This window comes from Eleutherodactylus coqui, chromosome 1 (genome assembly GCF_035609145.1).
Source record: "Eleutherodactylus coqui strain aEleCoq1 chromosome 1, aEleCoq1.hap1, whole genome shotgun sequence".
Taxonomy (NCBI): domain Eukaryota; kingdom Metazoa; phylum Chordata; class Amphibia; order Anura; family Eleutherodactylidae; genus Eleutherodactylus; species Eleutherodactylus coqui.
Genome location: NC_089837.1, coordinates 439956065 through 439969696, shown reverse-complemented (window position 1 = coordinate 439969696; position 13632 = coordinate 439956065). Strand labels below are relative to the sequence as shown.

The following is a 13632-nucleotide window of genomic DNA, read 5'->3' as shown; positions in this document are numbered from 1 at the left end:
GGGTATCCAACCCTGTGCCCGGTGGTGACCCCCGTGTGCCTGTCCGGATCTGTATTACGGATGTGTGGCTGGCGCACATGTGCAGTGCAGATTATGCCGCATTGTCACTAGGCAATAACGCAGTGATGCATGCGGAAGGGTCGCGGGGTGGACGGCTTCCATTGACTTCAATGGAAGCCTTTTGCATGGAAGCCACACTGAATCGCAGCATGCTGCGATCTCGTCTCCGTGAGCAGAAAATCGCAATCGATTTCTGCTCGTGTAGAGGAAATTGCGTTTTGCCTATGGCATTCTATGGGCGGCATTTGCTGTGGAAATGGCCGCCCGCTTTGAATTCCGCAATGCAAATCCACCCATATGCAGGCGGCCTTATCTTCTAATCACAGGATAGGCGATGAATGTTTGATCACTGGGGGTCTTATTGCTAGGATCCCCAGCAAATCCGAGAACTGCGCCTCCAATGCTCTAGTGAACGGAGTGGTGGTCATGCATGCACACCGCCGCTCCATTCACAGGGGCATTTAGTGGAGCAGGTCCCAGCGATATGATTTCCAGTGATCAGGCATTTATCACCTATCCTATGAATGAGGTGTTTTCTGGTAAAAAGCCCTTTAATATAACTAAAAATACATCTAAACTATAGATGGTGAAAAGTCAGTCATCATTTAACAGGTGGGGTGTAGGCGAAATGAGGGGAGAGGGACCCATGGAGTATGGAGTGGAGCGCCCATCGGGTGGTTTGCTGGTGACTGCTAGGACCCCCAACAATCAGACATTTATCCTCTTACATGTGCATGTCTAGGGTGATAAAACCTTTGTAAGGGTTAAAACACATGGGCGTGTTTTTGTCCCGTTACGCGCCGTTAAAATCACAGGCGAAGTGAAACGATTGATTTCAATAGTTTTGTCTTCAGGATTCTGGCACGTTAATACTTACCCTACCTTTCTCATACGTAGTTTTTCTACGTGCGAAAAAGATCGGGCAGGAGCTATCATCTTGCTTATTTTCTCAAACTTGCACGCAATAGTGTGGAGTTTGAATTGTCCAAAAAAAACCAATTCCTGCGCTCATACACTCCGTAGCGGCGAGCGTATTACCGCATGCTCCCTTGTGTTTTTGCCCTGATGCACAATTTTGTAATTTTCAGCACTGCTCATAAATTCTGCACTAAGTACTATTACAGCAGTGAAACCCGATTACAGTTTTATAAGGAGGTTTCTGGAAAGGGGTTTTATTGTGTAACTCTAGGCTGACAAGTATGTCTTCCCGGTACAAGCTGGCTGTGAACATTATTGTGGTCCTGATTAGATTTCAGTCACTCATTGGGATGTGCAGGGTTCTAGACATAAGGGCTTCTACCCACTAGCGTCTTTTTAACGCTGCGACAACGCTGCGTTTTTTCAATGGGACTTTCTAATGTTAAAATCGCATCGCAAAAAAATCGCAAGTTTGTGCTTTTGCTATTTTCGTGTGATGCAATTTTACATTAGAAAGTCCCATTGAAAAAAGCGCCGCGATATCGCAGTGTTAAAAAGACGCTAGTGGGTAGAAGCCCCAAGGCCTCATGTCCACGGGGAAAATCAGGCCCGCCGCGGATTTTCCATGCAGGAATTCAGCTGCGTGTGTGCCACGGATCCGGACAGCTTCCATAGGCTTCAATAAAAGCCTGCAGGAGTCGTCACCGCCGGAGACCCGCACTAAAATGGAGCATGCTGCGGGTGTTTTGCCGCACACGCTCTCCGTGCCTCAGGGAAAAATGACGTCCGCAGGAATTTAATTACCTGCGGGTGTCCAATGCATCCCTATGGGGCACGGATCACACGTCCGGGTGACCCACTGCGGATCTGTCCCCGCGATCATGAGGGACTTTGCTATTTTCGTGTGATGCGTTTTTAACATTAGAAAGTCCCATTGACAATCGCGTGAAAAAAACGCAGCGATATTGGGTGAAAAAAACGTGCAAGAAAAACACAAGTGTGCAGGAGCCCTTAGGCCTCATGATCATGGGGACAGATCTGCAGCGGGTCACCCGCACGTGTGCAGGAGCCCTGGTACAAAAACGCAAGTGTGCAGGAGCCCTTAGGCCTCATGATCATGGGGACAGATCCGCAGCGGGTCACCCGCACGTGTGCAGGAGCCCTGGTACAAAAACGCAAGTGTGCAGGAGCCCTTAGGCCTCATGATCATGGGGACAGATCCGCAGCAGGTCACCCGCACACGTGCAGGAGCCCTGGTACAAAAACGCAAGTGTGCAGGAGCCCTTAGGCCTCATGATCATGGGGACAGATCCGCAGCGGGTCACCCGCACGTGTGCAGCAGCCCTGGTACAAAAACACAAGTGTGCAGGAGCCCTTAGGCCTCATGATCATGGGGACAGATCCGCAGCGGGTCACCCGCACGTGTGCAGGAGCCCTGGTACAAAAACGCAAGTGTGCAGGAGCCCTGGTACACATGAAAGCTTCATCTCAGCTTCATCTCACAGTGCTGCGCGGATTTCCTAAAGAAAAACAATGGAGGCCACGTACAAACGCGCCAACAGATTTGTCTCAGCTATGCGATATACCCATAAAAGGGCTCACACCCACTTGCGTTCTTTTAACGCTGCGATATCGCTGCGTTTTTTTCACGCGATTGTCAATGGGACTTTCTAATGTTAAAAACGCATCACAGGTTTGTGCTTTCCAATTTTTGTGCGATGTGTTTTTAACATTAGAAAATCCCACTGACAATCGCGTGAAAAAAACGCGGCGATATTGTATAAAAAAATGCGAGTGTGCAGGAGCCCTCGCAGTGGAGCGAATTAATCAGTGCATTTCTACTAGTTTTCTGGAGTAAGTGCACTAAATGGACACTTCATTAGAAACAACCGTTTTACAGCGGGTTGGACCTACATTAGGGCTTAAACAGATGGGCGTGATTCCGTCTTGCTATGCGGCTGTGAAAATCATGACCACGTAACGGGGCAACTTGAAACTTTTGATTTCAATGGTTTAGTTTTCACTAACAGGATTCTCGCAGGTTAATAGTACATTCGAAAAAAGATAGGACTTGTCTTCATGCTTTTCTTTTCAAACTCGTGGAGTTTGAATGGTCCGGAAAAAAAAAACCTGTTTAGGCGCCACCGAGCGTAGTTACACATACACCTATCTAAAAAAAAACCTTAGGCTATGTTCACACGGGGCGGATTTGCTGCAGTTGAGCCGCAGAAGAACCGCTTCTGCGGCAAAACCGCGTTACGGGTGGATTCAGCTGGGTTTTCACGCCGGCCGATATACGGCGTCTCTCTGCAGGGGGGGAGCCTGGAAGAGCCGGGAGCAGTTGTGAGCTCCTGCCCCCTCTCTGCCTCCTCTCCACCCCTCTGCACTATTTGCAATGAGAGGAGGCGGAACGGGGGCGGGGCTAAGTTCCGGGAATTAGCTTATTTTTTCTTCCGTAATTTGTTGTGTATTTTGGGTGCTTTTTCGTCTCGAAACCTCTGCAAGCGTTTTTTTCTGCAACGCTTTTTACTTTTTGCAGTGTATTTTAGTGCGTATTTTGCTGCGTCCATGGAGGTCTATGGACAAAAAAGCGCTGCAGAAAAGTCCAAAGAATTGACATGCTGCGTTTTCAAAAACTGCGCCGCACTGCCGCAGTGCTGAAAAATTTTGTCCTGTGAGAACAGCTTTTTGCCAAACACATTGAGTTAGCCTTGTACCGTAAATGCTGCGGTTTTTCGCAGTTGCGGATATGCAACAATAAACCGCAGCAAATCCGCCCCGTGTGAACCCAGCCTTAGTCTTCAGAACCGCAGTCATTTTTTGTGGCATAGATTGCGCTAGGTATTGAAATTGTTCTGTGGAATATTTGATTCATGGGGTACCAAGAAAACATCCCCTGCACCATCACTCCACCACCTGACAGGATGGGTTCATCAGTACATGCTGCTTTAACCAAACTCTGACCTCCCATCAGTATGGCGCAACAGAAATCTGGATTCATCTGACAGGTGATATTTTCCTCTGTTCAATTATACAATTTTTTGCGCTCTTTTGCTCCCTGGAGTCTTACCTTTCTTTTTTTCTTAAAGGTCAATGGTGCTGGAACTTCTTGTTTGCTGTTATAGCCCATCTGTGCATTCAGACACTTTAGTGGGAGCACCAGCGTTGTATTTGGCTGCAATGTGCTTGACCGTGCAATCCAATTGTTTTTTAAATGATTCTTGACATCCTTCTCTGACCCCTTCTTTCGATGAGTTGTCTCTTAGAGCCCATTCATCAGACAGCACATGGATGGGAGCAACTTGCAATCCAAGCTTAGAGTGCCTGCCCACTATCGTTTTTTTTCACTGCACATTTGCAGCGTTTTTTTTCCAAACGTCAAAGGGACTTGCTAATGTTAAAATCGCAACGCACAAAAATCACAATTTTTTGTGCGTTCCAATTTAAACATTCTAAGTATCATTGACATTTAGAAAAAAAAAACACTGCAAAGTCACAGCGAAAGAAAAACGGTAGTGTGCAGGCACCCTTGGACAGGAAATACATTGAACCGGTCATCTGCTGTCATAGCCCATGCAGGCTAAGTAACAAAGTTACAGAGTTATTGGACATGTTTAGTTGGAGCCACAGTGTTTTATTCAGCTGTTTCGGACTGTGCACCACTGTTCATCAGAATGATTCCTGACATCCTCTTCTGACCCCTTTCATTATTGAGTTGTTATGCTCACAGGATCCACTTTTGCTGGATGTTTTCCCTTGATCACGGCATTCTTGGTATGGTCTCAACACCATTGCACAAGAAAACTCAAAAATTTGGCAGTATCTGAAATCTTGGCCTCAGCTAGTCTAGTACTGATGACCAACCAGGTCTCGTTGGAAGTCGCTCAGATCGTTGCATTTTCACATATAATGTGGATTCACATTGAAACTGAGCCACGTAAAACTTGTCACTTGATTTTATGCTGCACTTTGAGGTCACATGACTAACTTCAAAATAGGGAAGCTCCAATCATTGCACTTTGTAAAATATGGCATTATGACTACACTGAGAAGGACGGCTTCTACTGTTTGCCTTTATTAGTGGTTTTCTCATCTTAAGGCCGCCTGCAGACAGCTGGGTCGGATCCCGCTGTGAGAATTCTCGCAGCAGGATACGGACCCTTGCCCCTGCAGAGGCCTGCAGCTCACCCGCTCCCGGAGCCTTCCGTCTCGTCTATGCGCATGCGCAGAGCGGGGCCGGCCCGTCACTACTGACATTTCTGTGCGGGCCTCTGCGGACAAATCGTGGCTGTGTGCATAGGATTGTGTTTTGCAATGCAATCCTATGGCAGCAGGCATGGGCGGAAATTCTGCGGGAAATCCCGCTGCAGAATTTCCACCCATGTGCAGGGGGCCTAACTGTCCCTGTACACATTATATACCCTATTAGGACATATAGAGGTCACAGTGTGAGACTCTCCCTCTATCAGCAAGAGTATAAATAAACATCTAAAACCACACAATCAGCTATTTGCCGCCATGATATCACTACCTGACCTGGTCTTATTGTCTACACTCAATCCTTTTCCGGAATTACAGATGCTCTGAAACTACTGGCACGCTTCATGCCTCTGTACTAATGTCTACATGCTGGCGGTTGCCAAAATAAACCAGAAGTTTGCATTGGAAATTATACTCAACGGATTAGTATTAGGAAGTGCTAAAAACCGTACTGAAAGGATGCGCAGGATTTACGATGGAGTCAGGAGAGTCATTTCTAGTTTTTGTCTTTTCTTAGTGTGTTTTATAGTAGCATACATGATATTTTACCAGAACTTACAGATGGAGGAGAAGTTTATAATCACATCTGACAGAACAGAAATGATGATAAATGTTACTTACTCTTTAATTACAAGGTGCTATCAAATATGGAGCCAGATACTTCCGAAATCACGCAGGCAGCCATTGTAGATCAAGCAGGTGATTACAGGGGAGAGTGACGTTGGACGTCGCTTCTTTATTCTAAAGCTTTTGATTGCAAATGTTAAGAAAGGTTTCTGTAGAGCGCAAGGATCTCAACATGTATAAGACTGTAGTTACTATTATATTTCTATATCGCAGTAGGTTAGCCTGAATTGTTTCAGAAAATGCATGTTATTCTTTGTATAACGAAAATATACAATGTTCCCATATGCATTATCAAATAATTGTGGTTTTCAAGATCTCTGCTTGCTGTCATTCAATAGGAATCTTTCTTGTTTTTTTCTAACATGTATGTCCACTTGTAAACTACTGTTGGTCTATCCTCGGGATAAGCCATCAATAGTAGGCTTGCTAGGCTTTGCTACCCGGGATCTTCGCTCATCCACTTTTCACAAAACCAGTTTGTTTGTGCACCAAGTTGATTTCTACAGGAGGCAGACAACTCTGTTCCCACTATAGTGGTTAGGCTTGGTATTACAGGCCATTTAATTCAGTGGGAACTTTGCCTGTAATACCAAGCCTGGCCACTGCCGTGAGGACAGAGCTGTCTGCTTCCTGCAGAAATCAGCTCGGGTCCACAAATGCATTGGTCTGACAAACAGCTGACTGGTGGGGGTTCGGAAGACCAATCTACCATTGATGACCTATCCTGAGGATAGACTAACAGTAGTTTACAAGTGGACAACCCCTTTAAAAAGACAGAAACTTTGTTAAAATGCTGAAGAACGTCATTGTAAGTCAATGGGGTCCAACAGTTGTAGTTTAGATTGACCACTTAGTGGATCTGTCAGTATCTTAGCTTCATTATAAATGGAAGCCATGCTGTTGGTGTGCTCAGAGGCTGATTTTACAATGCACTGTATGGAAGTTTACCGGATTTGGATCTGTATATTTAGAATGTGAATTGTGGCTTGTGAGTTCTTGTTTCCTAAGCTGGAAATAAACATTAGGTTGTTGTTGGCAGTTCTTTACGTACATTTTCAATGGGATCTGTTAACAAATGTAATATGTGTGGGCGAGCAGACAACTTAGGAGGAAATATAGATCAGCCAGGCTGTCTTTTCTGGCAGGTTGTGTTGTATTCTCTCTAAAGATTCGCAAATAGAAATGTCTGATAATAACGATCGCTCTTTGTCTTCCCCCATGAGTGAAAATAGGTGCAATAGAGAGGGTCCTCCACTCTTACTCAACTTATAGAAGTGAAGACCAGGTCATAGCTGAGCACCCTCTGGCTGTGTGCAGCCCCCAACCTTTCTCAGCTGTCTACTTCCTTTTCCACCCAAGGATTAATAATGATTCCAACCCTGATTGATGTTGGAGAATAAATAACCACTACAACCTCTTTACTAATACAAAATTATATATATCAAAATACGTATCCATAACATCAAAGAGCTGGAACCCCAGAGAGGTCTGGCAGGGCCCCTACTGGTAGTACCCATAAGCAGTCCCCCCAGCTTCAACGTGCCGACTCAGGAGGTGATAACTACATCAAAGATACCTACCAAACTCCCTGTTAATTTGGAACACACTAGGCTATTGAGCTCAAAATCTGCCATATATCGGGGTACCTTACTTCCAATGGTCACCCATTCCAAACACTAAATAAAAGAGACCTTCTAGACCTCTCTACTGTTGACAATCTATGTGCACCCCTCTGAACAATTCCTCTTCCAAGCACCAAGGAGCAGGTGGGTGGTCTGCCGCGGATCTCCTCCTTACAGCCACCACCTTTTATCACCTAAAAAAGCTATGTCACCTAACCCTTTCTACATAGCTTTCCCCTTTTTTAGCACCTTCTCATATTTTCTAAATAACCATACCCACACCTAACTCTGTAGCCCACTGTCCCACCTTAACCTATTATACCAGGTCTCTGCTAACTTATGGCCCACTCTGTACCCTGTCTGAACTCAGAGTGGCCCTCACTTTTGACGACCAGATGCGTCTTTGCATGAAAGGATCATCATGCACACTCATTGTCAAAAAAAAAATCAAGTACCTAGAAGGAGTTGTCGGAATAGAATGAAACTTCATATGTGTGATTGTACTGTTGATATAAGTCAGTGATTACAATATCAGAGCAAAAGGATAATTTAACACGGCCATCATCAGCGTCCAAACTAAGGCCCCCTGTCCATGGACGTGTATTCGCCGGTAGTAAACCGCCGGCGAATCACGCCGGCCGACACTTTCTATAGCATTGCTATGGAAAGCACCGGCCCCTGTCCACAAGCGGAGAATCACTGTGATTCTCCGCTCGCATCGGGCAATTCACAGCATGCTGGGAATTGCTCCGATTCTCTGCGGCCAGCCTATCTATCAGATAGGGCTGACCGTCGGAGATTCGGCGGTGGCTCCTGCTCCCGGGCAGCGGCTCCTACGGCGGAGATCTACCGCGGGACTTCACAACGCCCGTGGACAGGAGGCCTAAACCTGGATTTGTTGCTGAAGATGACCCAGTTCCATTTATTGTTCATGACACCACTGCAAACGGAGATGACGGTGGGTGTCAAAGGTAGTACACATAATGGGTGCCATAAGACCAAATGTCCTTCAGCCAAGCACCTGAAGATGTTTTGACAGGCGAAGCAGCCTGTAATAAAGGTGCCACTTGTCTCTGGATGGTGGACAACGAAACAGTTGGAGCTGCTTATGCTTGTCAGATGATCCTCCCTACTTGGGGACTGTTAAGGGTGTCCTGAGCACGGTCGTCTTGTGTGCGTGTCCTAATGCATCCACTAGTCCCAACACCTCCTAATAATCTGGACAGAACTGCCCAGGTGGTGGGTAATTCATCTGTACGACCATCCAGCTCCTCACATTCCAGTAATGCGCCCCCTCTCCAACTCTGTTAACTGGGTGAAATCTCTTTGATTGTATCGTAGAGGCGTCTAGTGGTCAGCAAGCTCTACACAAGCGGAAAAAGAGGTCACTAAACACAAGGAGCCTCTGAGAGCCTTTTTATAGGCCAAGGGTGAAACCACTTTCAGGGCCTCAAGTGGCAAAAATGTTCATCTAATCACCGCACAACTCTAATCATTTGCAGTTCTGTATGAGATATAACTGCATGCCAAGTATTGCAGCAAAATAATAACTACTTCCAAGTGCTTGATTTTCTTCTTAAATTGTGTATTACATTATGTCACCTGTAGTATCACTGAATTGAATACATATGATCAGTCCATTAGTGCAACAAGCTAGATGTGGTGTTGGATCACTGATCACATAATGTTGGATCAGCCAACTTTCATTTGCGTATGGTAGAACCCACAATGACTATCATATGTATAAGGTTGGCATTTTATGAATATCATCCCCAGTCATACAGATTAATCATCTTCTTGCTCTTTTTATTCATAGAATCAACAGTGTTCATACCCGAGCCATTATATAAAATTGAAGAAAATGTTGGTGAACTGTTCATACCAGTCCAGAGGAGTGGAGATGTTAATCAGGAGTTGATGGTTATATGTTTTACACAGCAAGGTAAGACCATGCCTGTATATTATGTCATCTTAACTACTTTTATGTAAAGCCATACAATCGCCAAAATCATTTTAGATTATTTTTAAATGAAAAACGATTCCAATTTGTTTATTCTTGTTAAGTTGCTCTGCATTGTTAAAACTAGAAAATGAAGTATGGCAGTTCTTACATTGACCACTAGATGTCCAGATTGGTAGAGTATCACCTCACTTTACAGCGTGCAGTGAAATTTAATTTTACCACTGTTCAGTGATGAAATCATACATCAATTCTAATACTACAGCCAGGTTAAGCAGCCTGTACACTAACAATGACAAAGGTCCTGAGCTGTGTAACGAGTGTCATTTAATGAGACTGACACTCATGTGTCCTGCTTTCACACAAGACAATTTGGAATGTATAAAGGACGAATGACTGGTTTACACAATAGTTTTTGGTACTCCATGAGGGGATCTTCAAACTGGCGAGAAAATTGTGTGAGATTTGTGTGTTGCGAGACATGTTGTGTTCACATTTGCGATGTTTCCCTGCATGGCACTGCATTGCCATTCGATGCAGAAAACAAATCACAGCATGTTCTATCTTTTAGCGCCGGCCCTATTAAAATCACTGGTAGAAGATCGTGAAGCAGCCCGCGGGGCTGAAGGAATCCCCCATAGCAAGAAAAGAGGGGCAGGGCTACAGGGGATCTTCTAGAAATCAACCCATATTTAGAGAGATAGGGGGCGGGGATAGAGGGCTTTCCAGAGAGAGGGGGTTCTCATAGTGACTCCTCTCTAGCCAAGAGAGGGTGAGGGGCTAGAGGGATCCACCATCTAGCCCCCCCCCCCCCTTCCATCTCTCTAAATATGGGGAGATCTGTAGGAGATTCCCAGTAGCTCCGCCTCCCTCTCTCTCTTCGCTATGGGGGATTCCTTCAGCCCCGTAAGGATGCAAGGCTGTTTCCATGTGAAAATGCCTCGCATCCAGGAATTTTCAGAAGGATTGCGAGGGCGATATTAGGCCGTGAATCACGACCTGATATTGACCTCGCCAGTGTGCAGGAGCCCTGAAAAATGTGATCACCTGATGGACGAGTATTTGCTTGTTTCTCAGGTGATACCCTGTTTCGCCAAAAATAAGACACTGTCTTATATTAATTTTTGCTACAAAAGATTTTAATTTTTTACATGTATAGCTGCCTGGACAGTCTTTGTATTGTCTTTTTTACTACATGTAACTAGGGCTCAATTTTGGAGTAGGGCTTATACTTCAAGGATCCTCAAAAATCCTGAAAAATCATTCTGCATCCTCAAAAATCCTGACAAATCATGCTAGGGCTTATTTTTGGGGTAGGTCTTATTTTCAGGGAAATTGGGTAGGTGGCGCTTTCACACAGCCTGATTATCAGAAAGACAAACGTTACTATGAATGTTCTTGCTCGGTCGTCATGTAAAACGCCCTTTAGATTATGTGTGAGAACTGATTTTAACACGAACCATCTCCAGTTACATAGTGGGAAATTTAAAAGTTGTGTGTCTTACAGCATTCTTAAAGCAACCCTAGAGAAACAAAGATGGCCACACCAGCTTCTCTCTCAATTTGGTACACACTGTGCATTTGTATGCATCATTAGTCTGAGACACTACATCTGCTTTGATTGGCTAGTGCTGTCCACATGAGCAGTGCTGGCCAGTCAGATCAGAATGTAGTGTCTTAGACTACCAATGCATACTATGCACAGTGTGCATCAGGTAGTCAGAGAAGAGCTTTGGCCATCTTCACCTCTCCAGGCAAAATGCGCCAAAATTATTAAACGACACACACCTCTTAATTAATTTGGCTCATTTTGTTTCGCCTTAAACCCAAAAAATAAAATCTACACTCCCTCTTACTGCTGTAGTTTTTCCATTTTCTGGATATCCTATAGTCAATGGGGTACGTCCGTCAATGTTTGATTCCTTCTTGAGATGGAGCCGTTCAGCCATTGGAAATCCCCTTTTCTGCTCCCCGAATAGAGCAGGAAAGCAGAACCCCGGGTGCAAGTATGAAACCACCCTCAGTTGTTCCCTATAGCATTTGTGTATCTGTGCAAAGTTCAAAGTACAAGAGAAGTTACAGTATATTCATACCTCCCAAGTGGCCCTCTTTTGGATGGACAGTCCCTACTTTTGATCGAAGTCCCTCCGTCCCTCTTTGTCTCTTAAATGTCCCTCCTTTTGACCTGGGAAATAGTTTTTGAAGCAATATAGTAAGTTTATTAATGAAAATGTATCTATATGGTTCCTCGCTGTATATTAGACCCTATTTTGTATATTATTGCATCATATGATACAATTTGGATTTAAAAAATGATTTACATGTGTGTATCTTTACGCAATACTTAAATTGACACTAATTAACCGTATAAATATGCATTGAAAAATGAATCTGCTACACAATGAATGTGTGGCAGAGTCAGATTAAATGTTCTACTGTACAAGAGAATAAAGTAGCGAGCAGCGCCAGAGATGGTCACTTGTTATTTAAAATGCATCAATGGATGCTTCTTTATTGCATTTAAGAAATCCAGTAGCGCACAACGTTTCAACCCAGCAAGGGTCTTTCTCAAGTGCACTTTAAATAACAAGTGACCATCTCTGGCGCTGCTCGCTACTTTATTCTCTTGTATTGATGGTCTTTGAGGGCTCAAGGGAGTCGGGTCCTCTTACGTGAGCTGTTTGCGCATTTTTCTTTGCTATCTCCCGCTTTTGCGGTTGAATCCAGCGGAGTGCTGCCGCGACTTTGATGATTGGATAAATGTTCTACTGTGACAGTCCATTGAGAGTTATGGCATATTACACGCTTTTTATGATATGCTTTTCTTGGGCATTGGCTTTGTCATTATGCTGCGTCTATAGCTTCTGCTATGAAAATTAGGTACTAGATAAATGTGTTATATATTTTTGCTGAGTATTTGCCTCCCAGACACTTCACAACTTGACAAAGCGCACATGTAAAACACATTCCAATTATCTGTTTTACAGGTACGGCTACTGGAACCGTCCCAACATCTGTTTTATCCTACTCTGATTACATATCCAGGCCTGAGGAGCATAACAGCATTCTGAGGTTTGATAAAGGCGAGAAGGAGAAGACGTGTCGCGTGGTAATAATAGACGACTCCTTGTACGAGGAAGCTGAGACTTTTAATGTCACGTTGAGCATGCCTATGGGAGGAAGGCTTGGATCGGAGTTTCATTCTGCTCAGGTAGTGATTTTACCTGACAAGGATGATGGTAAGCACTTTTATTAAAGGCATTAATACTAATGCATGCTGGAAGTGTGTGGTAGAAGCATACAGCGAAGCACCGTGTCCCGAGATGAAATCACAATCCTATCATTTTGTCATTCTTGTCATGCTACTTTTTGAATATGGGTTTCAGTTTTGGCCTTCACAATATAAGAGCTCCAGAGTCAACTAGATTATGAAATAGTCACTATATTTTCAGGCAACTTATGTTAATATGAAAGTCAGTGTGATAACCTGCAAAAGCACAAATCGCTTTATTTATATAAAATGGTGGTTTTGTGTTGAAAAATCTCTCTAAAGTGCTGGCCACTAGAGGTCTTCCTGCTATTGTGTTGTTTGACTCATGCTGCCCATAGGAGTCTATGGTGAGGTAAGGAGGAGGGAGCTGTGGGAGGGAAAAAACATAAATGTGGCTGCTAATGCTCAGATATTTACTGTGCTTCTGGTAGGTTGAGAGCCAGTATTAGCACACTACACTTGACTATATACTGGAGATTATGCTTTTATTATAATAACATATAGCACAACATGTTTTGATACCATATTGGACCAGGATGGTTTTAGTCATGTTGCAGTGTATGGTATTATAATAAAGGTTTAACCCCTTAGTGACGGAGCTTTTTAGCTTTTTTCCATTTTTGTTTTTTCCTACTCCCTTTAAAAAATCGTAGCTCCTTTATTTATCCATCGACGTCGCTGTATGAGGGCTTGTTTTTTGCGGGACGAGTTGTATTTTTCAATGGCACTATTTATTGTACCATGTAATTTACTGAAAAACTTTTTAAAAATTCTTAGCGGAGAGAAATGGGAAAAAAAACGACATTCCACCATCTTTCGGTGCGTCCTGTTTCTATGGCGCACAAACTGCAACAAAAACGACCTGATATTTTTATTCTATGGGTCAGTATGATTGCTACGGTACCAAACTTATA

At 44.1% G+C, this 13632-nt stretch overlaps 1 protein-coding gene across 2 annotated transcripts in view; it reads left to right on the top strand.

Annotated features, from left to right (window-relative positions):
* The window catches only part of FREM2 (FRAS1 related extracellular matrix 2), a 212737-nt gene that overhangs the window by 108011 nt on the left and 91094 nt on the right, over window positions 1-13632 (top strand). Inside the window, exons 5-6 of one of the 2 annotated variants that reach the window (XM_066582542.1) lie at window positions 9304-9429; window positions 12435-12658. In XM_066582542.1, the coding sequence (XP_066438639.1) occupies window positions 9304-9429; window positions 12435-12658 (350 nt within the window). Of the gene's footprint in view, window positions 1-9303; window positions 9430-12434; window positions 12687-13632 lie in introns of both variants that reach the window. The other variant, XM_066582533.1, reaches the window with a different exon arrangement.